Consider the following 21,309-nt stretch of genomic DNA (forward strand, 5'->3'; position numbering starts at 1 on the left):
CGATCGTACTCGAAACATGTCGTGATAGCCTCAGTTGGCCATGCCTAAGCTCTGTTTGAAAAGGAATACGTGTCTAGCATCGACGGAGCTGCATTTTTCTGATTGGAAAGGAGCACTAGCCAAGTAACATTGCGTGGATACTGTACGATAGAAGAGCTGATATCAAACGGCTGATAAGATTGTGCGTCTGTGCTTCCAATGCAAGGAGAAAATGCGAGTAAGAAAGGAGGAAGCGATATCCATGTCGTGACTGGGTAAAGTGTGTTGTGTTGGTGATGTATAGGGTTCGCAGGTGGCTATTTCGGCTAGACTGTACAGAGAGCCGGATGATTGGATCCCCATTAGGGTCTGAAGCCTGTCACCAGCCGGTAATCTTGTGGCCTGCTGAACGTCACAAGCAAGTGTATAGAGCCCGTGTGCATGGCTGCTTCGGCCGGGATCAAGATTGACCTGTATATGGTCGTCTCTGCAGTGGCGTCTCGATGGTAGCAAGTCCATCAGCTCTTGCAGAAGATAGGCCGCCCGCCTCTGCACCTTCGCCCGGGCCCCGGCATCCCCTGCAGAACATGATCGGTCGTGCTGTGCAGGCGAGATTGTGATGTGCAAAGCGCCTTGCGTCCCGGGCTGGCTAGGCGCGTGACTCAATTTGGGGTATAATGAGTTGTTTTGAGAGCTTTCGCAGCTGTTATAGACCACCGATGAGGATTTCGCAGGGCTCGGCTTAAGTCAGGATGACTGTTCATGGGGTATATGCGACCTGTTTAATGAGATGGATGACAGCTAATGTCAAATCATCCACTACGCCCCTTGCGGTATGCATGTATTGAGACACCGCCGATTATTGCATCCGAGTGGAGCCGAGCAAAGGCTGAGCTGTTTTATGATAAAGAGGCTCCTGCCCGTTCACTGTCAACCCTAGTTCTTCAGTACTGCTGAGCAGGGATAAGATGCGAGACAACGGGCTCCGTTCATGGTAACATGATCCTCGCAACTCGCGGGAACGTCGTCTGCATCTCTGAAACCACCATGCTGCCTGTCTCACGCCTAGAACGGGCGGTCGAATTCGGGTGGGAAGACGACCTTTGGGTAGTGTCAAGAGCAGCGCAGAGGCATCACAATATCTCAACCATCGAGTATTTCACCTGCCAGCGATTTTGCCCTGAGCATTCTGAAAGGTCACCAGCGGTAACGATTGGAGCTTCGTCCATGTCCCAGAGAACTCACCGCAAGGGTGAGGCCACTTTCGGCGAGTAGGCAGCAGGTAAGCGATGCTCGAGACCTATAAGGCTAAGAAAGCCTGGAGTTGCGCATGCAGTATCTGCCAACAGACCTCACAGCTCGTAAGTGTGATACCAAAATGGAACGGAAGCTTCCGTTTTCTTCTGAAAATACTCGATATCTTAGCAGAAACTTCGAGGATATAACCTACAAACCGTCTCACGGCATGCCACAGGTTAAGGTCTTCTGAAAGAAGATGCAGCTCGGCTGGCAAACGTGAGCTAGTAGTCTGCTTGCCTGATGAGAATTGGGGAGAATCGTCCCCATCGTGTTGCCACGGCGAAGATCTGAAGGGAAAACGGCTGCCATGTTCTAACTTCTTTCCGTCTCTTAGAGTTACCTCACTTTGTGCCTTTCATTACATGAATCGAGAGCTTCTCGTCGTCATGTTCGGTGCGAGATGTGATAGATAGGTGAATATTAACCAAGGAACAAGGCAAGCCGAGGCACATGTCCAAGCGACGAGAATCCCCGGATGGAAAGAAACGGAGCCCTTCAGAGCAGAAAGTGGATCTCGAATGATTTCCCCGGACTTTGATCGTGCGTTCTCTGTTGAATCGAGGAGTCCAGTTGCTTCGAACTGTGGATGCGGGAAATCCCGGCGACACTGCGGGAATGACCGTAGGGCAGAGGATGAGTCAGCGAGCTTGACGTTCTGGGGGCAGATCTCGGCATCCCGAAGGAGCTCAGAGTTTGGGAACAAAAAGCTCGACAGCTGGGTTAGAGAGATGCTGTTGGCATGTTGCAACGCAGCAACTGTGAATACAAGCGCTATCTCGGATTTAGTCCCGTTCATGATCGGATCTATATCCGAAAACTGTATACAATCTGTGATTTAGATTTACTGAGGGGGCGCTTAATTTCTCCTCACCGAGAAAGTTCCCCTCACGCTCGTTTCTCCAATTCTCTCCCTTCAGACTCCAGCAACCACAAGTGGATCCTGAGGCATCCACCGACCGCGAAAAGAGGGAAAATTCCGTAAGTTTTGCTTGGAAAGGGCTCGACTCGAGTCACACCGGCACTCCCAAAATAGCTAACGACGCTCTATCGCAGCTACCAGAAAAATTCCTGATTTTTTTTATTTTTTATTTTTTTCAGATTGCGCCTTTTAATTGTGAATCATCATTGCCATCGTCACTTGTTCTTCTTCTTCCTCCCATCTCCTCTCCCTCCCATCCCCCCATCCCTTCGCTCCCACGCGTTGTACAGCCTGACAATGGTTGGAAGTACGCTGGCTGTCCGGTCCAAGATGGCCTCGCCATCCGTCATGCAATTGACGTCGCTGTCGCGCAGGACGCTCTCGACGCGGTCGCCGGTCCAGGCTCTTCGCTCCAGCCGTAACGCCCAGCAAACAATCCAGCGCACTGCTCGCCGTGCCTACGCCGATGCTGCTCCTGCTCCTGCGCCAAAGCCCCGGAGACGATTTCGATTCCTGCGCTGGACCTGGCGTCTGACCTTGCTGGCGGGTGTTGGTCTAGTGGGAAATCTCGCTTACAACATTTACGACCAACGCCATCCCATCGAGCAATCCCTCCCTGATCCGAGCAAAAAGACCCTCGTGATTCTTGGTAAGTTCAAGTATTTTCGGTTTTGCTTGCTCGCGCTAGAGCTTCGCAGAACTCAATTAATCATTGATCGGACTCTCAGGTACTGGATGGGGCTCTGTCTCTCTTCTCAAGAAGCTCGATACCGAAAACTACAATGTTATCGTCATCTCGCCCCGGAATTACTTCCTATTCACGCCTCTGCTGCCATCCTGCACAACTGGTCAGGTTGAGCACCGCTCGATCATGGAGCCTATCCGAAGCATTTTGCGCCACAAGAAAGCCCACGTGAAGTTCTACGAAGCGGATGCCACCAAGGTCGACTACGAGAAGCGTGTTGTGCACATTAGCGATGAGTCGGAAATCAAGGGTGAAATCTCTCACACCGAGGTTCCCTTTGATATGCTCGTCATGGGCGTTGGCGCTGAGAATGCTACTTTCGGTATGCGAAATGTCCTTGCCCCGAAGGCGCTCTACTAAAGTAATGATAGGTATCAAGGGTGTCAAGGAGCACTCTTGCTTCCTGAAGGAGGTCGGTGACGCTCAGAAAATTCGCAAGCGTATCATGGACTGCGTCGAGACTGCCATGTTCAAGGATCAGACCGATGAGGAGGTCAAACGTCTCCTCCACATGGTTGTGGTTGGTGGTGGCCCGACCGGTGTCGAATTCGCTGGTGAGCTGCAGGACTTTTTCGAGGAAGATCTGAAGAAGTGGATTCCCGAGATCCAGGAGAATTTCCACGTCACGCTTGTGGAAGCTCTTCCCAATGTGCTTCCCATGTTCTCGAAGCAGCTGATTGACTACACTGAATCCACATTCAAGGAGGAAGCTATAACGATCCGCACCAAGACGATGGTCAAGAACGTTACCGACAAGTACATCGAAGCCGAAATCACCAAGCCTGATGGATCCAAGGAAATCGAGACCATTCCCTACGGATTGCTGGTGTGGGCCACTGGCAATGCTCTTCGCCCCATCGTTCGCGACCTCATGAGCCAGCTTCCCGCCCAAAAGAACTCTCGCCGTGGCCTTGCTGTCAACGAGTACCTCGTCGTGAACGGAACAGAGAACGTCTGGGCCGTCGGTGACTGCGCTATCACCAACTACGCCCCTACCGCCCAGGTTGCTAGCCAGGAGGGTGCTTTCCTTGCCCGCCTCTTCAACACCATGGCCAAGACCGACGCCATCGAGCAGGATCTGAAGGAGCTGTCTCAGGCTCAGTCAGTAGCCAAGGGTGAGGAGGAACGCAACAGGATCTTTGACGAAATCCGCGAACTCCAGAAGCAACTGCGAAGAACCAAGCAGATTGGTCCCTTCCAGTACTCCCACCAAGGAAGTCTGGCCTACATCGGAAAGGAGCGTGCGGTTGCAGACATCAGCTGGCTGAGCGGCAACATCGCAAGCGGTGGAACTATGACCTACCTCTTCTGGCGTAGTGCTTATTTGAGCATGTGCTTCAGCAGTATGTACCCTGTTCGCCCATTCCATTACTGAACTGTTCTAACCTTTTCATCTAGCCCGGAACCGCGTCTTGGTTGCTCTTGACTGGGTCAAGGCCAAGCTGTTTGGCCGTGACGTGTCTCGCGAGTAAACCAGTCCTTGCAGTTGATAGATGACTGTTGGGAACCGTGTACAACATTAGATACGCCATACTTTATGATATTCCAAGCGTGACCCTTGTTTCCTTTCTCCGATCCTAATCCCCTGTTCTACATGACGCCTCCTCTACGACTTACCTTTCTTTATACACCTCCGAACCGAGCTTTCCGCGCCATGTTGATATCCCGGCCTGTGTGACAACCTATCTTGTCATCGTACATCCGCTATTCCCACTTGTCGCCAATAGGGTTGCAGTCACAAAATGTTTTTTTTTTTCTTGTTCTAGTGGTGGATTTTCTATGGACCTTAAGGATCGGGATCCTGGCGGAGATCCATCTTTTTCGTGATCCTTATCTTTCGTTTTTCTTACCTACTCATGTACGATTGGATAGACTGGGTTTGTGGGCCTTCGCATAGACTTCTGATTGTTAGAGTTGTGGGACTCAATAACGTATTTCCTTCTGTTTCAATATCAATCTCTCCATATATGTCCTTCAAATCTCTCGGACGAGTCAATTTATATTTGTTCACTTGAAAATCTATGTAGAGAATAACTGCCTAGAGTTGGGATTGACAAGAGGGAATAAAGCGTGGTATGTAGTAAATAAACACAAACGCTTTGAGAACGCCTTTTAGGAGTGCTTGGTGAGTATGAGCAACAAGATATCTGAGCTATGGTATACAGAGAGAGTCAAAAGGTCTCCATGGTAGGAAAGAGGTATAAGAGCCATGGATTTGGCAGATAGTAAATGGAAAGGAGGATATTGGACGGCAGAAGAAAACAAAGACGTGGCAAGCATCTCAATCAAAAGAGATTCCATCCACGACTCCTCTGCTCCTTTCCTCCCAACGGACGCTCGGAATCCCTGTGTTTCCCGCGGCCATCGAGTTGCCTGATACTCTCGATTTTTTGAAGAGCGAGCTCTAGAAGCTCCTTCTTCTTGATGACATCAAGATGTCTCCGGATGCGGGGGTCTTCGCGTGCGAACCGCTCAACCTCTGCATCGGAGAGGTGCCGGCCAAGACGCATGTCGAGCTCGCGGGGGAAGTTGTAGTAGAATTCGGAGAGGAGCTCGACGTTGAGGAAGAGGACTGCGGTTGAGGTGAGCTTGTCGGCGACGACGTCGAGGAAGACTTCCGGGCAGTAGTATTTGTTCTTCTTGGAGGCGCATTGTTTCGAGCGCACGGCCATTAGTCGCATCTTGACGATGTCGGCGCGATCGCGGAGGAAGGCGCCCTCGCGGCCTGTAATGGGTGGTTAGTCGAGTTTAGTGGTGTGAGAGGGTACTTGGAACGAACCTAGGGCTAGGAGGGAAGAACTGAATCCTCCCGCACCACCAGACCCGTCTCCCTCAAGGACGACTTCTCCCTTTCTGACCCTGTCAATGAAGGAGATTACATCGCGGAGCTTTCTCTTTCCAACATTATCTTCAACTCGTTTGAGTGCAGCTTCGCAGGCTTTTAGTTCTTCTTTCAGAGTCTTGCTGATGTTTTCCCGTCCTTTGACCCATTCGGGGTCCTCGACTTCAATCTCGAATTTATAGGGTTTGATACAATTTTCGACCTGGTCGCTCGTGCTAAAGAAGCGGTCGTTTAGGATGCTGGTGCAGGCATCGCCAATTTGTTTTTGAGCATAAGGATGGGAGGCAAAAGTAGAGTTGGCTATTAAACGCTCGACGTGTGTCTGAATCGCGTTCGCCACGACTGTCGTGGCTAGTCTGCCAATGCCTAGCTTTGTTAGGGATGATGTGGAAGCATCGAGTTTACGATGCCAGAATTGCGATTCGGGATCGGCCTTGGGAAGGTCACTGAGAGGGTCCAGCTCGGCCATTGGTGGTGTTAGGTCGTCGATGGGCCGGTTCCAATACCTCTGGGCGAGAATGTCCATGACACGCTGGTCGAGTTCAGCCTTTAGCATTTCTCGAACCTGAGGACGGCCGAAGCTTTCCGCAAACGCCTTGAATGAATGCTTGAAGCCATCAAGACTTTCAGCGAGGTATGACTCTGCGCTCAGAGGCCGGTCGTTGTACTGCACCTTGAACTCGTAAGTTGCTTCTTCCAGCTCTTGACTGATGGCATCCCTAGTACCTGCTAGGCTTGACGCCATCGTTTGTTCAAGAACATGCATGAGCTTCTTCTGTAGTGTCTTGACGCCCACCGAAACACCTGCTTCCGGGCCAAATTCACTAGGATGAGCTGAAAAGTAGGCGTTTTCATTCCTCAGGATCGCACGTGTGATGTTCCCGCTTCCCCTCGAGAAGAGGGCATTTGTTTGCGGAATACGAGAAACGACACCCACGTATCCGAGCCGTAGAGGGTATTTCTTATCTGCCAGTATGCTTAGACCACGTTCCGGATCGACCAGGTCCATCTTTGTTATGACGCCGATTGTCCTTTCACCCCTGGGATCAACCCTGCGACTTGCCCGCAGGGCGGTCGAGTTGGCCAGATCCACGTCTGCGGCGGAAATTGCGAGAATGACGTTCGGTGGCTGAATATACTTGTCACACAAATCGGCAATCTTCTGTTTCAATTCAGGTGGCTGATCGTGGCCGGCAACCTGAATATATCCGGGAAGATCGATAAGAGAAAGATCGGGAACATTGGGCGAATAAATTGTGAGCTGGATAGGATCGTCTGAAACACAGTCCCTTTCAGGGACAGCAAGATTGAGGTCGGTCAACGTCCGTTGAATCTGTGAAAAGTCTGTTATCTTGCCGAGCCCAAGGGCAGGAAACTCTCCGAATTCTGCTTGCGCGTTGGGGGTGTTGACTAGAGTGAGTTCGATGGGACGTCGAGTGACCATGTTCGAGCCCTTTGGAAGGAACTCGTGCCCGACGATAGCCTCAAGAACAGAGCTTTTACCAGATGATTGCGAGCCAATGACCACGATTGACGGTAGGGTCAAAGAGCCAGATTGCCCGACTGTCTGTAGGATATTTCGAATCTCAATCATCTTCCGAGTGAGCACCATCATCTGATCGTTCTCTGCATCAGTCCGAGCCGCCGAATCGTCCTCCGATTGCTCATACCCAAAGACGGACCCAACAGCTCCTGCAGCCGCAGCCGTTCCAGCTCGACTTTCTTTCGGTGATTGTCCACCACCACCACCACCTGATGATCCACCGCCTTGCGAGTCTTGGTCGGCGCGTAATAGCTTCTGTAACCATTCAGGTGCCTCAATATCCTCCGTAGTCTTTTGCCATCCTCGTTGTGTTTGCTCGGCCACCCCTTGCAGTCCCTGGAAAAATCCCGACGCAGCATCGCCCGCTGTTTCCCCCGCACGCTTCAGTACATCCATTGCGTAGTTGCCCGCCTCTAAACAACTCAAATCGTTAGCGTATTCCGGTTTTGATAGCGGGAATCAATCACATACGCGTTGCTTGATATTGAAAGTAAGCAAGGCCAGCTATCATAGCTCCTCCGAACATAGCAGGCACCCGTACGAGTTTCAACGCGAGTTTGGGAAGCATTCGAGCAAAGGAGATGTTCCGCACAGCGGTCACATTGTTATGAATCCCATTTGCCCCGATAGGCCAGGCGCGACCACGCAGCGCAGCACCGCTCTCAGCTCGTAAAAGACCACCGGTCCTCGCACCGGCGTTGTGAACATGCCGGGCTAAAAGGCCCGTCCGCATGAGCGGAACAAGACGGTGGGAGAGGATCCTCCCGCTCATGGCTTTTGAGGTCGCAGTCTTACGCGCATCCAGTAAGCCGGAAGAAGTAGATGGCTGTCATGTGGCCCCAGGCTATCCGCCACGGTTGTTGGTTGATTTGCTGATACAGACGGCGATGAGGAAAGTCACGATTATTGCCGCTGGCCGAGAACGAAAGTCAGTCGGATCCTCGGTGGCGGAGATCCCGTGACTGACCTGCATTGGTGGCCGCTGCGCCGACCGTAAATTCCATGAGATGAGTCACGTGTGCCATAAACTGACGTGATTTATGGCTGTCGGACAAAAAGCAAAACAGGGGTAAAATTTTTCTTTTCTTTCAAGCTATATCCTTGAATGATAGTTGAGCTGTATCTCGTCAGTTGAAAATCTCCTGAACGTGGTTGTTGTGTCTGATGCCAGAGATTCAGTACTCCGTACTCGGAGCAAACAAAGCTAATCGTTTGCCTTCTGACTGCTGTGACCGCTACATCTAAAGTACAGCTGCTTTTTGGCACTTCTTTTCTACGAGTTTGAGATTACCCATACTGTGTCAGCTTTTAATCCGCAAGCCGGACTACTTTGGCCAGATATGTGTCGTTTTCTAGTACGCCGAAATAATCACCTATATCTGAGCTTGACTAACGCTCTTTCAGGTATACAAGGGCAGGCATGAGATTCGCCTCAGCAAGCTAGTCACAGAGCCCAGTCACTCCATCCTTACACAGTCGTACGACTCTCGATTAAGACTCGTAAGGGAAACCAGCATCTAAGCGTCTCATCAAATTCGGCAACAGGGCTGACTCCAACAGGACAACCGCCGCCCCGTCAATGGTGATGGCTTCGGCGTGGGCTTCTATACGGACCCCAAACTCGGTCCAGAGCCCTGCATATTCACATCCACGATCCCGGCCTGGAACTGCGAGAACCTCGAGCGTCTCGCCAGCAAGACATGCTCGAATCTCATCTTTGCGCACGTCCGCGCAACAACAGAGGGCACTCTCTCCGACACAAACTGCCACCCGTTCCAGCACCAGACGCTGATGTGGATGCACAACGGCGGGATTGGCGGCTGGCACTATATCAAGCGTGCGCTGGCCGACTCGCTCGAGGACAAATGGTACCTAGGCGTCAAGGGCGGGACGGATAGCGAGTGGGCGTTTGCGCTGTTCCTTGACTTGCTTGCGAAGGAAGGGGTTGATCCGAGTTCGGACCCGGGGCCCGAGGGTTTCGGACAGGCGCTTTTGCGGCGGGTGATGGTCAAGACGATTGCGAAGATCAATGAGTTCATTGCAGATATTCCGAAGCGGCACAATGTGAAGAACTTGGAGACACGCAGTCTCCTCAACTTTGCAGTGACCGACGGCCATACTGTGGTTTGCACGAGGTACATCAGCAGCAAGACGGACGAACCGGCGAGCTTGTATTTCTCCTCGGGGACCAAGTGGAAGGAGGGCAAGGTGAAGGGGCATTTCAAGATGGAGCGACACGATAAAGGTGCCGACATTGTCCTGGTTGCTAGCGAGCCTATTACCTTCGAGAGACGTAAGACACCCACTGAGTACTGACGGAGTTGTTTGCTAACATCTTCTACCAGACAATTGGGTCTCTGTTCCCGCCAACTCCATTGTCACGATCCATAAACAAACCGTCCTCTTACACCCGATCCTAGACGAGTTCTACAGCGAGGACCTAAACCATGATCGTTCCTCGTGCTATGCCGTCTCCAAGGGCCTTGTTAGTACGGCACCAGGAACCACAGTGCAGCCAGCAGCGGCGGACAAGGCCACGACACCTGATATTAGAGTCAGCGGTCCCGGGCTTGGCCCTGACGAGGCCAACAGTGGTATCCCTAAGAGCCAGCTGGAGACAGCTAATCAGCTCGCCATGTCACACTAAGGTACAGAGTTTTGAGTTTGAAGTGTTGACAAGATGTGTGGAGTCAATGGCGTTGGGTCAGGCATGGTCAAGCGTTGGGAGCTCGTTTATTGAGTTGGTTATAGTACATAGAGTGTCGTGCATTTCATTTCATTGATTATAGTTATGATTCTTGCGGTCAAGTGTCATCTCCTGTGATATTGGCATGCTTAAAGTACTTCATGCCAACCCATGCAACAACAACCCATACCCACGACATAACCGCGGTCAATATAATGAGCGCAGGATAATATCCAACAATAGGCAGAGTAGGGTCATCCTCCAGCTCCGGAGGTGCATAAGGAGTCTCCCCAACATCCCATGCCCAGCTCCAGACACCAAAGCAACTTCCCATCCCTACGACAAAGACCAACCAGGTCACTATCAGTATTATCCAACCCCACCATTCGGTTTCAGAATAGTCCCAACCCAACACTTCCTGGCCACTAGTGATGTCAACCGCATGCGTTGCGAGGGGCGACTTTGCGCGATGGGTACTTCGGTACTTTTGGTCCGTTTGCAGGGAGTAGTAGGAATCGGCGCTCGACCCAGGAGTTGGAAGGTGCAAGCCCGCACCGCTGGTGCTTGAGGTGTTACTGGAGCTGCGGAACGCACTTGGAGCGGCGCCAATGCCTTTTCTAGAAGGAAAAGAAACAATATCCTCATCGTCGGTTGTGACATCTTCGCTGACGAGGCTCTCCTTAGATTGCATTGGATGGTGGTGAGGACCGTTCCGAGCCCGTTGCGGCACATCCATTAAGGTCCAGGTGGGTGCACTATTCTCAGCTGGCGCCTCTCGCCCGGGGGGTTCGCTCGATGTAAATGAGTTGTTCAAAGGAACCGAATCGGCAAAAGATCGCAAGCGCGTATGACTATGGGTCGGAACAGGCGGTGGTTGAAGTTGTGGTTGTTGCTGGGGTTGTGGTTGGATTTGAGGTTGGTCGGCAACATCTCCACGGATAGCATCGACAGGGGGTCTTGTAGCCTTTTTGTCGCGATAATCAAATCGGGTGCCTAGCAAGGCCGTCTTTCTCAGCGAACCTCTTCTCCTGCGTGTCCGTCTCTGTTGTAGGGCGCTTGACATTGCCCTCCCTTTCAAGCTGGAACTGAGGTCGTCCCGGTCATCGTCGGCTTCGAGGCCCGAGTGGCCTCGTTCCGAGGGATTTTGGCTAGCTTGCATCATGCGCAAAAACGAGAGTCTGGATAGTAATGATCCCGAGGAGCTGCGCTTGTGTCCACTGCTTGCGCTCTCAGAGCGGGCCCGACCCGAAAGCCGATCTTCATTGTCGTGGGACGGTGCAGCAGCCTTGTCGTCAATTGCATCTTCCATTGACCAGGTGGCCTTGACAAGGTGTTAGTCCATCCACATCTATCTCTGCCAAAGCAAAGCAAATCGCGTGGAGATGTGATTCTTGAAAGGTGGTGGATGTCAGGGGCAGGAAAGGGTCAGCCCCGAAGGCGGTCACCGATTTAGACTTTCATGGCTCCCCGCAACTTCCCCACCAAGGTCTCCTCGACTACTTTATTTTACCCAGTGTATCACTTTCCCAACTTCCCAAGCGACGATTATTCTGCGAGTACTTTGAAGTGATACAACGCCTTGGGTATGATTCAGGACCTAAATGGACTATGAATGGTCTAAGCTGGTGATATAGAGTAAGCAATGAGAGGGAATCTTGAGGCCGTTAAAGAAGAAAAAGTTTCAGGAGCACAAGAATAACATGAAAGGGATTCCAGCAGCCATGAAAGGAACAGAGACCTATCGCACAGGAATTCTGATATGGCCGATGGGAAATAGCAGGTCTTTCCAAGACCGCTCGTACATACGAAAAAGATACGATACAGATTCAAAGACATTTTAATCAGATATAGGGGTCCAAAACGGGCTCAACCATGGTGTGGGGACAGGAAGAAAGTACTTTTAGTTTATTCCGCAGGACGCTTGAATCCGAAGCCCAAGAAGCTTGACTCTGATCGAAGAGGTGCAGTATCGTTCAAAGAAAGAGCAGACGAAATTTGGCTCAACAATGTGGACTTGGGGTATTGGTGCACGAGAACACACAAATTTCATTTCAGAAAACAAGACAATTCGAGAATGGAAAATGGCGCTCAGAGATCCAGTAGGTAATCATCAACAAGCACAAGCACAGATAGAAGGGGATGAAGTAGTCGATTCGGGATGTGGTGATGGTCGAAGATAAAAGGACGGTTAGGAAGGGAGTGGAGGAAACAAAGAGGAAAGTCAAGTCCTCACGGATGTGACAGATATGGTCGGCGAATTGTCGACATGCTACTGTTGGTAGCCACCAAAGCCATTTCCGAAGCTGGCGCTGTTGGGCTGATTCCAGCCAGGGTTGGGCGTGCCTTGTCCTCGGCCATAGCCGGCATTGCCTGGAACTTGGCCGTAGCCCTGGCCAGCCATCGCTGGCTGCTCCCAACCTCTTCCAGCGGGCGCTGGACCTGTGAACAACCATACTTAGTAACCACGTCTGGTTAATGGCGACAATAAGAGGAACGAAGATAAATCAAGAATAAGAGGAACGGCAATTACCTTGAGGAGTCATGGGACCCCCAGGGCCACTGTACTGAGGGAAATACGGACCTGGGCTGGAATTGAAAGACGAGTTGCCCTGCTGACCAGAGAAATTATCGAACTGGCCAGTAGGAGGACGATCCTTACCCCACTGCTTGTGGTTAGCATTCGATAGATATGAGAGGAAAGCAGAACGAAGTATATGGCTGGGAACGTACGCTGCACTTCAAGGGACGGCCGTTGACATTGTAGCCATTCAGCTGGCAGATGGCCATCGCGGCATTCTCGTGGCTGTCCATCTTGATGAACGCGAATCCTCTGTCCGCTTGCATACGGTTCTCAATAACGTAGCCAAAGTTCTGGAAGAGGGGCACGATGTCATTCTGCGTGGTATAAGGGGTAAGGTTGCCCACATAGCAAGTGGTCTGCCACTGCGGGGTCTGCTGGACAACCATGTCGTAGCTCTGGATACCGTGAGTAGGAAAGTGGTGATGACCAAAGGGCGTTGTCGGTGTCATGCCCATTGCAGCCATTGCCTGCTGCTGGGAAATGGACGGTTGCCCCTTTTGATTAGCCCAGTTGCAGCGGATGGCGCGAGAACCGAGCCATTCCCCATCCATCGAGCTTAACGCTTTCTCTGCGTCTCCGCGATCACGGAAGGCGACGAAGCCATAGCCGCGGGAGCGACCAGTCTTCATGTCCCACATCACGCGCGCCTCGGAAACCGAGCCAAAGGCTGAAAAGGCTTGAAGAAGAACCTCGTCGTTGACTTCATTGCTCAAGTCGCCGACAAAGATGTGAAAATGGTTGGAAGTGTCCTCCTTGTTGGTGGTGTTGGACTGGTATGCCCAGTTCACACGGATCTCCTAGAACAGGTATCAGCGGAGATGAGGATGAAAAGGATATTTTCGCGCATACCGACTGATGGATCCGGCGCCCATTCAGCGTCTGCATAGCCCTCTCGGCGGCACCTGGGTCGTCAAATTCGACGAAGCCATAGTTGTTTCCCTTGTTGTTAAATTGCTGTTTAATTCAGTACGTTACGAGAAGCGGGGCTCGGTGTCATGCTCACATTTGTAGAACTAACGGTCTTGTCGGGAATGATCTTGACGCTGACAACATGGCCAGTGGTCTCAAAGATTTGTTTCAGTATGTCTTCCGTCACTCGGGGATCGAGACCGCCGACGTAGAGAGCCCGCTTGTTTGGCTCAGGGGCTGCACGCCGCACATATCCACCAGCGCTGGTGGGAGACACCATATTCCCAGACATCGGAGAGGTAATCGCGGTCGGGATGGGGTTTGTGTTCTGAGGAATCACTACGGGTGGGCGGGGCGGCGGAGGCATGTGGGAGGGATTGGTCTGGCCATTTCCCTGAGAGGCATCGTACTGTTGGTTCGAGGCAGCAGTTGAAGCTTGCGGCGGCGGATGGGACGAAGTGGTCGAAGCAGACACGTTATCCGCCATTGTTGAAGATAATCACAGGTTTGCGGCGTACACGAGAAGGCTGGAGTTCACAGAATAAATCCGCAAGCGAGGGGGTGACAGCAGCGTTTGGCTAGGTAGTGGAGGATAATATGACAATCGCCTGTGACGGGACGATGCAGCGTGTTACGCTGAGACTGGAATTCGGTGGTGGTCGAAGGCGGAAAAAGCGACGCGGGGATGGAGGCGTCCAAGGAGAGGAGGGGGGAACAGGAGAGGAAACGAGATGTAGGGTAGTTGACTCGGAGCAAGACGAGGAAAGAGAAAAGTGAAAAGGAATAAAGAAAGAGAAAAGCAAAGAAAAAGAGACACGCTAGATTATACAATCAAGCAGCAAACAGTTGCTGAGAAGGAAAAAAGACGGTGACAAGTCGAGGGGATGGTGGAAAGCTTTGTGATGGATGGAAAGGCGCTAAGTGGAATCCTGGCTCCTCCAGGTCCGCCCGCAAAACCACAGTTTGGACAAGGTTAGGTATAGGAAAGTGGTCGAGCTATATAAATAAAGATAACGAGGCCAGAGAAAAATAGAGAATCTACAGCAAGGTAAAAACTGGACGCTCTGCTCGTAAAAAGGAGAAGAGTGTAAGAGAAACGGGCAAAAGTAGCAGAAGAAGGACCAGGGGCAAAAGCTGGGGAGATCTGACTTGTACCAAAAGAACGATCTCCTCAGGTACGAGCTACAAATAGTAATCTACGACCGTACCATAAAAAGTCCCATCACCCATTGCGCGGAAGGGCTTTTTGATCCTCGTTTTGTCCAGAGTGCTCTCGCCTTTTTTCCTCACTAGTGGTCCAAGAGCCGCCTCGGTGGGGGATCTGCTATACTATGTACGGTTAGCGCAATATCGATGGGGTCGGCTTTTCGAAGACAGGCGCTTAACCAGACTGCTCGATCCTCTCCCATCGATCACTCATCCCTTCTTGACCAACAACTACACTCCGCTTGCCAACGCTAGAAACAGTGGAACAAGTTCTGACGGTCGAGCCGCCAGGAACCCCCTTCTCTGACTATTAATAACTTCTCAAGCTCGTGGTCTTACCTCTGCTCCACCGTCTCAAACCACATTCTTTTTTTGTCGGCTGCCGGCGAATCGCTACCTCCGTCTCAGCGTGCTCTCGAATTCGGATCGTCAAAAGGTGTTGTCTAGAGGGTAAACGGGCTCAGTATTGGAAACCCGGGAGTCGGCTTGCCCAATCTGCGAATTTACAAGAATACCGCAGTCCTCATGGCATATCCAAACCTCTCCAATCCGGATTCACTGGAAACCCTAACAGCAACATTAAATCAAACGGTATTGTCTCTTTTTAGAAGATAGATGTGTTGATAATGCATGCTGATTTCAGATTAGCTTATCGAGACTGGCCGGTTTTTCCGATCACAAGGGTCCTTGCAGTCTCGAGCCCAATTGAAGCGAACTCTTCCTGCAGCGCATGATAAGTTCCAATTTGCGCTGGACAATCTCTCCGAGCAGATTGTATGTGGCTAACTTGATCTATGTCTATCACGAACTCTCTGAAGGGTGCTAACAAAGGATAGTTCGTTGCGAAAGCATTCCTAGAAAGGGACTATGAAGTTATTCGGGCGAGGAAAGCAGCTCTTCGCAAACGTCCTGATGCGGATATTGTCATGGGAGAGTCGGCCGCGCTTGACGGGCCTCAAGCTATGCTCGGCCCAGAGCAAACGGTGGCTGGCTCCGGTGCCGGAGAACCAATAGATACCGCAATCAAGGTCGAGCAGCAAACGGACACGAATAGTGACCAACAGGATACGTCCGATATCTCTGTCAAGCTAGAGGAACCACAAGGGGAGAGCGCTGGTCCCACTGTTCCTAGCCAGGAGGCTACAGGGGCAGAGGAAATCAACTTTGATTCCCTGCTGAACAACCAAGGGCAAAACGAGTTCGACCTTACACTTGACTTTGGAGACGATAATAACGCCGGAAACGAGAACTTTTTCAATGCAAACTTTGGCGATCCAAATGTCAACAATGGCCTCGAGGTTGGAAGTACGGAGCCGGGTCACGAAAATGCTTTGCCCGCAGGAGGGGACGCCTTTGACCTTGAGCTTCAAAAGTTCTCGGGAGATCCAAATGAACAATTTGGGACGAACACAGAAGATATTATGGGACCAGGGGAGTCCAGTTTCGATGATCTGTTTATGGAAAGTGAGAATATGGGAGGGAACGAAAACGGCGACCAGGATTTGCTGGGAGGTGATGAATTGATGCAGATCAATGAGCTGGATGATAGCTGGTTTACATGAACTTGAAGGATCTTGGTGGCAGCCGCCTGATCAAAAGAGTTGTGAAGAGAGGTGCCGAGCGTTGACTAACATATCTCGGATTATTGTTCCGGTCCTGCCATGGTACCTGAGAATGATGCCAGACACGCGAGCTTGAAGAATGCCGAAGCTCCCCACACGTTCGAAAGCTGAACTCAAGGTTAGCGCTACCGGCCTGCTGGGATTACATACATCTGAACTCTAAGATAGTCAGTCCCTTAGAATTCAATTCATGGCTTGCAGACCTTCAAATGCCGGATTTGTACTCCTAATATCGGAGTCAATCTATATTGGGGTTTCGATCGAGCTGAATATATTTCGACCTTTTACTGTACAATATCATGGGTGTGCACATGATAAATCTTGATTTACTCTATAGGAGACATTTAGAGTTAAGAACGAAACTTGATGCTGAAGACAATCAGAAAATCAGGAATTCTATACAAAAGTACGAACATCGCAACAGACGAACCGTACAGAGACTGACAGCTGACAGGGCTGGCGAAACCGAAGTAACTCCGAGCCCTCGGAGTTTTCTGGGGGCCGCACCGGGCGATGTCACCTGGCTAGGTAAGTTGAGCCTAGAGGATGAGCCAGACCATGTTCTATGAGACAGGGCGAACAGTTGCCTTAGTAAGGCAAAGTCATCATTTGTGGCCCGAAGTCAGACGACGAAGACGAAAAGCGAGCTAAATCATGATGTCACCAGCGCCGCGTCAATATCCCCGCATTGGCAAGTGGCTCATGCAATTCCAAGAAACTTGGCCGCTGCCCTGAACATCACTCATCAAGCGTCTCACAGGCTTGAGCGTGCTTCTCTGCTTGCCGATTCTCCCGCATGCACCACCGTTCGGATGGACTTGGGAGAATCTCGACGTCATTCCTATTTCGGGGGCGGCCTTTTGGGTGGGTGAGGGCGGTTCCTTGGTCCAGACCCCAGGCCCATTCCGGTAATTCTTCACTGGGGATCGATGCTTGGGCCGGGCTAGTATGAATCCATCCAAGGATAAGCGTCCGAATGGCGGCGCACATCAGTAAATAATCACATGGGGCCAGTTTTGGTGATGGGAAGGGTGTGTCAAAACACTGTCAAAGCGGAGCATGTCAAATCTCCTGTGTATCGGAGGAGAAGAGAATAACGATCGCCACTGATGTATTAGTTATTCTTATTCGACTAACATCAGCATTAACTAAAGGGCGAGGATGTTCGTCATGCTGTGGTCAAGCGCAAGCAAGCGTTTTGTAGTACCGCCGGATCGCCGGATGGCATCGTCTAATCGCAGGCGGAAAAAGGGCTCAGTTTAATGGATCGAATTGGACGTACCGAATTTCGTTCCGCGTCATCGTTCATGAACCGTTTCTTTTCTTGTCGCATATGAGAGCCCGAAGATCCCTTTTCCTCATCTCGTGCCCAAAAAAAAAAAAGAATTGTTCCCGCACCGCCTCACTCTTGGTGTTGTCATCCACTTTCTTTGCCCTTTGCCATACATCAAGAGTCTAGTCTCTCAGGACGTTTCAGACAGCAACAATAATCGGTTCCCAGTTCCCAACTCCAAGACCGGCTGTGCTCTTCCGTCCTCGCTCGTTTGCTCGTCACTCGCTTTGCAGTGTGCTCTGGGCAGCTCCTTGCGCTGTCGATCATCCTCCCCAGTACGGAAGGATGCAATAGAGGAAGCGAAAAGCAAAGAAAAAGACGTGGCAGAAGACGTTGTTCAACTGGTCGCACGACTCAGGTGCACCTTGGGATCGTGCGTAAGACTTGTACCAAAACCAATAGAGCTACCCAATAATGCAGAAACTATAATCTCAACTGTTGTTGAAGCCGCTGGCCCGCTGCACCGCAAATCGCTCATTTTCTGCTGCAGAGGCATCCATCCATCATATCTCCATTCTCCAGGCCTGGTAAGTGCAAGTCATCTGTCTCGCCCTGTCTTTGTTTTTGTGATGTCTTGTCTCTCTTCTTTATTATGCTTCTATTTTTCTCGCACGGGCTCATCCTTGCGTCCCCTTTTCTCCTTCTCCTTCCTTTCCTTTTGTTTGTCCTCCGCTGCTCTTTCTCATACTATCTACAATCCCGCCTTTGCGAGTCTCGTCCAACCTCACTCTCAACACATCTATCACCCTCTGTTCCTGAAGGATCTGCAATTCAGCTTATTCTCGTCATCCACATCTCACAAATTATGACACTGGGTTGTTTTTCTCCACGATGACAGCTGCTTATGTGCCTCAGGATCTACCAGGATCAGTCACCGCCACAAATCTAGTCCCCGGCCAACTCGTCCACGATCCGCCTGAACCCGTCCCTCTCCTGTCCAGTCTTCTGAGTTCCAGAATACATCGTCGCTCAGGCTCAACGGCGACTACGGACACCAACTTTGCAACCCAACAATTTCCCAAGCAGGCTGGCCTGAGTCGTCGCGGGTCTATTTTCAGAAAGCTGGCGGGTCCCCGGGAAAACGCAAAGCGCCTTCTCCGCTTTGGGACCGCCCAATCTCCGGCGCCATCGCTTCAGGATCGCCCAATGGCTCGCCAACGTCGTCATCGCCCGCTCTCTGAGATTATCGGTTCCCCAGACGATGCAAACATGCTTGCCGCCACCTCTTTCCAGCCGGGCAGAATGCGCTCTCATTCTTCCTCGAATTCCTCAATAATCGCTCGAGGTGCTTCACCAGGACGCATCCCAGAGTCCGCCCCATTTCCGCAATTGCCCAATGAAAAGACCGTCGCGACAGGGAGCGGGATCACTGTTGGTATTGCGCTCACCGAACCGGTGCTGTTCCTTCAAGGCTACGATCAGAATGATCCCACAACGAAGAAATCTGCTATCTTGCGAGGGCAGTTGCATTTGAAAGTCACAAAAAGTGTGAAGATTAAGAAAATCTCAATATGTTTCAGAGGGCAGGCACAGACCGACTGGCCTGATGGTAGGTTTTCTCAACCCTGGTTGTTACTAGAGTTTGACCACACGTATTGACTTGCTTTGCTTAATTTAGGTATCCCCCCCAAGAAGATTCATTTCCACGATAAGAAAGACCTGGTAACTCACGGGGTGGTTTACTTCAACCATGGCGACACGGCGCTTATGCAAAACGATTATGGAGCCCACTTTTACCAACACGCGAAACCTGTCACCTCGCTAGTAAAGGATGGCTCGACAACTGTCACCCGAGAAATCTTTACTAAGAGCGGTTCTGCGACCTCGCTCAGCCCCGGCCCAACGCCCAGAGAATTAAAGCGTCTCTCATTGCAGTCGAACAACTCGCGCAGTTTCGGGAGGGGTGATACGCCCCCACCCGGGCCGCCCCAACCCCAGCGCAATTACAGACTATTTCCAGTTGGCGATTATCTGTACAGCTTTGAATTCCCCATCGACGGGTCACTACCCGAGACAATCAAGACGGAGCTCGGTTTTGTGAAATATGATTTGGAAGCGATCGTGGAACGAGCAGGGGCTTTCCGCCCCAATCTACTGGGTACGCTGGAAGTACCCGTCATTCGCACGCCGGCAGAAGGCTCGCTTGAACAAGTCGAGCCTATCGCCATCTCTCGTAATTGGGAGGACCAGTTGCACTATGACATTGTCATATCAGGGAAATCGTTTCCCTTGGGCTCCCAAATCCCAATCGCCTTCAAACTCACCCCGCTGGCCAAAGTGGAATGCCATCGGATCAAAGTTTACGTGACGGAAAATATACAACATTGGACTGCAGACAAGAGCGTGCATCGATTCCAGCCTGCAAAGAAGGTGTTGTTGTTCGAAAAGCGAGCCGACCAGCTCAGCACCAGCACGTACCCCGGCAGTTCAATGCGAGTTATGGCTGGCGGCGGCATCGAATGGGATCGACGCGCCGCTGCTGCCAGAGGAGAAGAAATCGTGGACCGGGGTCGGACGAACCTGCTTGGGAACCTGAGCAGCGAGTCAGGTGTCGGTCCAACTGAAATGGAATTCAACGTTCAGCTTCCAAGCTGTCACGAGATGAAGAACCGGGATGAATCCCAGCGCCTGCATTTTGATACGACGTACGATAATATCCAGATCAATCACTGGATCAAGGTACGCTTTACCACTCTACCATGCAAATCGGTTTACTAATCTGGCATACAGATCGTCCTTCGCCTATCCAAACAAGATGAGCGCGACCCTGGGAAACGACGACACTTCGAAATCTCCATCGACTCCCCATTCCATCTTCTCTCCTGCAAAGCAACACAAGCGAATATCTTCCTTCCGGCATATACCTCGCCGGACTCGGAGCCAGCGACACCTGGACCCGAATTCGAATGCGGTTGTGCTGGAGCACCCCAACTTCGTCGAAATCCTTCCGGTACCCCATCAAGCTCGGATCGAGATGAAGCGCCGGCTGCCGTTTCTAGGAGTTTCACAAGTGGCTCCGGGGGTCTGGCTCGACCACCAGCGGCCCATCTGGCTTCAGAACATGACGGACGAACGAGCGAACGGTCACAGGCGCCCCGGCCGATGCACCTCCTTCGTGCCCCATCGTTCGCGCCGCCTGCGTTCGACGACGTTCCTCCTCCGCCACCACTTATAACACCTCCACCTGAGTACACCACTATCGTTGGAAACAATGACCGCGATGCGGTCCTCGAAGACTACTTCTCACGCCTGTCCTGCTACGAGGAACGGGTAGACGAGGAACGAGGTTCCGGACGAGTCGACGTGCCGCTGACCCCAGGCGCGCGGGTAAACCGCAGTATGGACGTTCCCCGTGAGTGGGTGCGTATCGACCAAACGACACCTTGAAACTTGAAGCTATATATATCTACGACTCCATGATTGATATAAATCACGACGTCATGATTCTCTTGATTTCCGGACAGCGGGACGAAGGAGTTTGCGATAACTGGCCATCTTTTCCTTTGTGATTCCCTGAGCGCTGTGTAGGTCTATACATTTTGTGACATTGGTTCGTGGGTTTAAAATAGGCGCTGTTGGAACATATCCGGTACTTTGTACCATCGTTAGCATGCTTTTATGAATTGCGGTTCCAGATTTATATAA

At 51.4% G+C, this 21,309-nt stretch overlaps 8 protein-coding genes across 8 annotated transcripts; 5 read left to right on the forward strand and 3 right to left on the reverse strand.

Moving 5' to 3' along the window:
* The first annotated feature begins 2,003 nt into the window (after positions 1–2,003).
* On the forward strand, positions 2,004–4,916 carry BJX68DRAFT_239289 (alternative NADH-dehydrogenase). Its single transcript, XM_071040499.1, has 5 exons — positions 2,004–2,256; positions 2,332–2,846; positions 2,926–3,264; positions 3,314–4,285; positions 4,341–4,916. Exons 2-5 carry the CDS (start codon positions 2,495–2,497, stop codon positions 4,412–4,414), a joined length of 1,737 nt encoding a protein of 578 aa, XP_070898066.1. The 5' UTR covers positions 2,004–2,256; positions 2,332–2,494; the 3' UTR covers positions 4,415–4,916.
* On the reverse strand, positions 4,917–8,217 carry BJX68DRAFT_239291 (dynamin-related GTPase MGM1). Its single transcript, XM_071040500.1, has 3 exons — positions 7,799–8,217; positions 5,722–7,740; positions 4,917–5,667 (listed from the first exon to the last, which is right to left on the reverse strand). Exons 1-3 carry the CDS (start codon positions 8,097–8,099, stop codon positions 5,228–5,230), a joined length of 2,760 nt encoding a protein of 919 aa, XP_070898067.1. The 5' UTR covers positions 8,100–8,217; the 3' UTR covers positions 4,917–5,227.
* A 338-nt stretch (positions 8,218–8,555) lies between these two features.
* On the forward strand, positions 8,556–10,053 carry BJX68DRAFT_107899 (glutamine amidotransferase subunit DUG3). The gene is made up of 4 exons (XM_071035863.1): positions 8,556–8,682; positions 8,732–8,827; positions 8,888–9,620; positions 9,673–10,053. The coding sequence occupies exons 1-4, from the start codon at positions 8,668–8,670 to the stop codon at positions 9,972–9,974; spliced, it is 1,146 nt and encodes a 381-aa protein (XP_070898068.1). The 5' UTR covers positions 8,556–8,667; the 3' UTR covers positions 9,975–10,053.
* On the reverse strand, positions 9,888–11,418 carry BJX68DRAFT_107885 (PIG-Y family protein). Its single transcript, XM_071035862.1, has one exon. The coding sequence runs from the start codon at positions 11,320–11,322 to the stop codon at positions 10,132–10,134; it is 1,191 nt and encodes a 396-aa protein (XP_070898069.1). The 5' UTR covers positions 11,323–11,418; the 3' UTR covers positions 9,888–10,131.
* A 155-nt stretch (positions 11,419–11,573) lies between these two features.
* Positions 11,574–14,364, reverse strand: BJX68DRAFT_239299 (nuclear and cytoplasmic polyadenylated RNA-binding protein pub1). The gene is made up of 5 exons (XM_071040501.1): positions 13,598–14,364; positions 13,444–13,548; positions 12,744–13,391; positions 12,544–12,676; positions 11,574–12,452 (listed from the first exon to the last, which is right to left on the reverse strand). Exons 1-5 carry the CDS (start codon positions 13,988–13,990, stop codon positions 12,283–12,285), a joined length of 1,449 nt encoding a protein of 482 aa, XP_070898070.1. The 5' UTR covers positions 13,991–14,364; the 3' UTR covers positions 11,574–12,282.
* A 442-nt stretch (positions 14,365–14,806) lies between these two features.
* On the forward strand, positions 14,807–16,686 carry BJX68DRAFT_239303 (uncharacterized protein). Its single transcript, XM_071040503.1, has 3 exons — positions 14,807–15,300; positions 15,358–15,483; positions 15,546–16,686. Exons 1-3 carry the CDS (start codon positions 15,235–15,237, stop codon positions 16,269–16,271), a joined length of 918 nt encoding a protein of 305 aa, XP_070898071.1. The 5' UTR covers positions 14,807–15,234; the 3' UTR covers positions 16,272–16,686.
* BJX68DRAFT_107945 (uncharacterized protein) lies at positions 16,452–16,985 on the forward strand. Its single transcript, XM_071035864.1, has one exon. It carries the CDS (start codon positions 16,631–16,633, stop codon positions 16,898–16,900), a length of 270 nt encoding a protein of 89 aa, XP_070898072.1. The 5' UTR covers positions 16,452–16,630; the 3' UTR covers positions 16,901–16,985.
* An 803-nt stretch (positions 16,986–17,788) lies between these two features.
* On the forward strand, positions 17,789–21,077 carry BJX68DRAFT_276436 (arrestin C-terminal domain-containing protein). Its single transcript, XM_071048094.1, has 3 exons — positions 17,789–19,213; positions 19,283–20,343; positions 20,395–21,077. Exons 1-3 carry the CDS (start codon positions 18,496–18,498, stop codon positions 21,049–21,051), a joined length of 2,436 nt encoding a protein of 811 aa, XP_070898073.1. The 5' UTR covers positions 17,789–18,495; the 3' UTR covers positions 21,052–21,077.
* The last annotated feature ends 232 nt before the right edge of the window (positions 21,078–21,309 follow it).

The sequence above is a fragment of the Aspergillus pseudodeflectus genome, assembly GCF_044049435.1.
Source record: "Aspergillus pseudodeflectus strain CBS 756.74 chromosome Unknown BJX68scaffold_27, whole genome shotgun sequence".
Classification (NCBI taxonomy): domain Eukaryota; kingdom Fungi; phylum Ascomycota; class Eurotiomycetes; order Eurotiales; family Aspergillaceae; genus Aspergillus; species Aspergillus pseudodeflectus.

Excerpts from the sequence above, each read along its gene's own strand:
- BJX68DRAFT_276436 (XM_071048094.1), top strand. The coding sequence starts at position 18,496 with ATGACAGCTGCTTATGTGCCTCAGGATCTACCAGGATCAGTCACCGCC. Across the intron at positions 19,214-19,282 it reads ACAGACCGACTGGCCTGATG|GTATCCCCCCCAAGAAGATT; the intron begins GTAGGTTTTCTC and ends TGCTTAATTTAG. Across the intron at positions 20,344-20,394 it reads AGATCAATCACTGGATCAAG|ATCGTCCTTCGCCTATCCAA; the intron begins GTACGCTTTACC and ends TCTGGCATACAG.
- BJX68DRAFT_107885 (XM_071035862.1), bottom strand. The coding sequence starts at position 11,322 with ATGGAAGATGCAATTGACGACAAGGCTGCTGCACCGTCCCACGACAAT.
- BJX68DRAFT_239303 (XM_071040503.1), top strand. The coding sequence starts at position 15,235 with ATGGCATATCCAAACCTCTCCAATCCGGATTCACTGGAAACCCTAACA. Across the intron at positions 15,301-15,357 it reads CAGCAACATTAAATCAAACG|CTTATCGAGACTGGCCGGTT; the intron begins GTATTGTCTCTT and ends ATTTCAGATTAG. Across the intron at positions 15,484-15,545 it reads ACAATCTCTCCGAGCAGATT|TTCGTTGCGAAAGCATTCCT; the intron begins GTATGTGGCTAA and ends AACAAAGGATAG.
- BJX68DRAFT_239289 (XM_071040499.1), top strand. The coding sequence starts at position 2,495 with ATGGTTGGAAGTACGCTGGCTGTCCGGTCCAAGATGGCCTCGCCATCC. Across the intron at positions 2,847-2,925 it reads AAAGACCCTCGTGATTCTTG|GTACTGGATGGGGCTCTGTC; the intron begins GTAAGTTCAAGT and ends TCGGACTCTCAG. Across the intron at positions 3,265-3,313 it reads CGCTGAGAATGCTACTTTCG|GTATCAAGGGTGTCAAGGAG; the intron begins GTATGCGAAATG and ends AAGTAATGATAG.
- BJX68DRAFT_107945 (XM_071035864.1), top strand. The coding sequence starts at position 16,631 with ATGGGTGTGCACATGATAAATCTTGATTTACTCTATAGGAGACATTTA.
- BJX68DRAFT_107899 (XM_071035863.1), top strand. Across the intron at positions 8,828-8,887 it reads ACGACTCTCGATTAAGACTC|GACAACCGCCGCCCCGTCAA; the intron begins GTAAGGGAAACC and ends TGACTCCAACAG. Across the intron at positions 9,621-9,672 it reads GCCTATTACCTTCGAGAGAC|ACAATTGGGTCTCTGTTCCC; the intron begins GTAAGACACCCA and ends ATCTTCTACCAG.
- BJX68DRAFT_239299 (XM_071040501.1), bottom strand. The coding sequence starts at position 13,990 with ATGGCGGATAACGTGTCTGCTTCGACCACTTCGTCCCATCCGCCGCCG. Across the intron at positions 13,549-13,597 it reads AGACCGTTAGTTCTACAAAT|CAATTTAACAACAAGGGAAA; the intron begins GTGAGCATGACA and ends TGAATTAAACAG. Across the intron at positions 12,453-12,543 it reads GGGTCCCATGACTCCTCAAG|GTCCAGCGCCCGCTGGAAGA; the intron begins GTAATTGCCGTT and ends GGTTGTTCACAG.
- BJX68DRAFT_239291 (XM_071040500.1), bottom strand. The coding sequence starts at position 8,099 with ATGAGCGGGAGGATCCTCTCCCACCGTCTTGTTCCGCTCATGCGGACG. Across the intron at positions 7,741-7,798 it reads CTTTCAATATCAAGCAACGC|AGGCGGGCAACTACGCAATG; the intron begins GTATGTGATTGA and ends TGAGTTGTTTAG. Across the intron at positions 5,668-5,721 it reads TTCTTCCCTCCTAGCCCTAG|GCCGCGAGGGCGCCTTCCTC; the intron begins GTTCGTTCCAAG and ends CACCCATTACAG.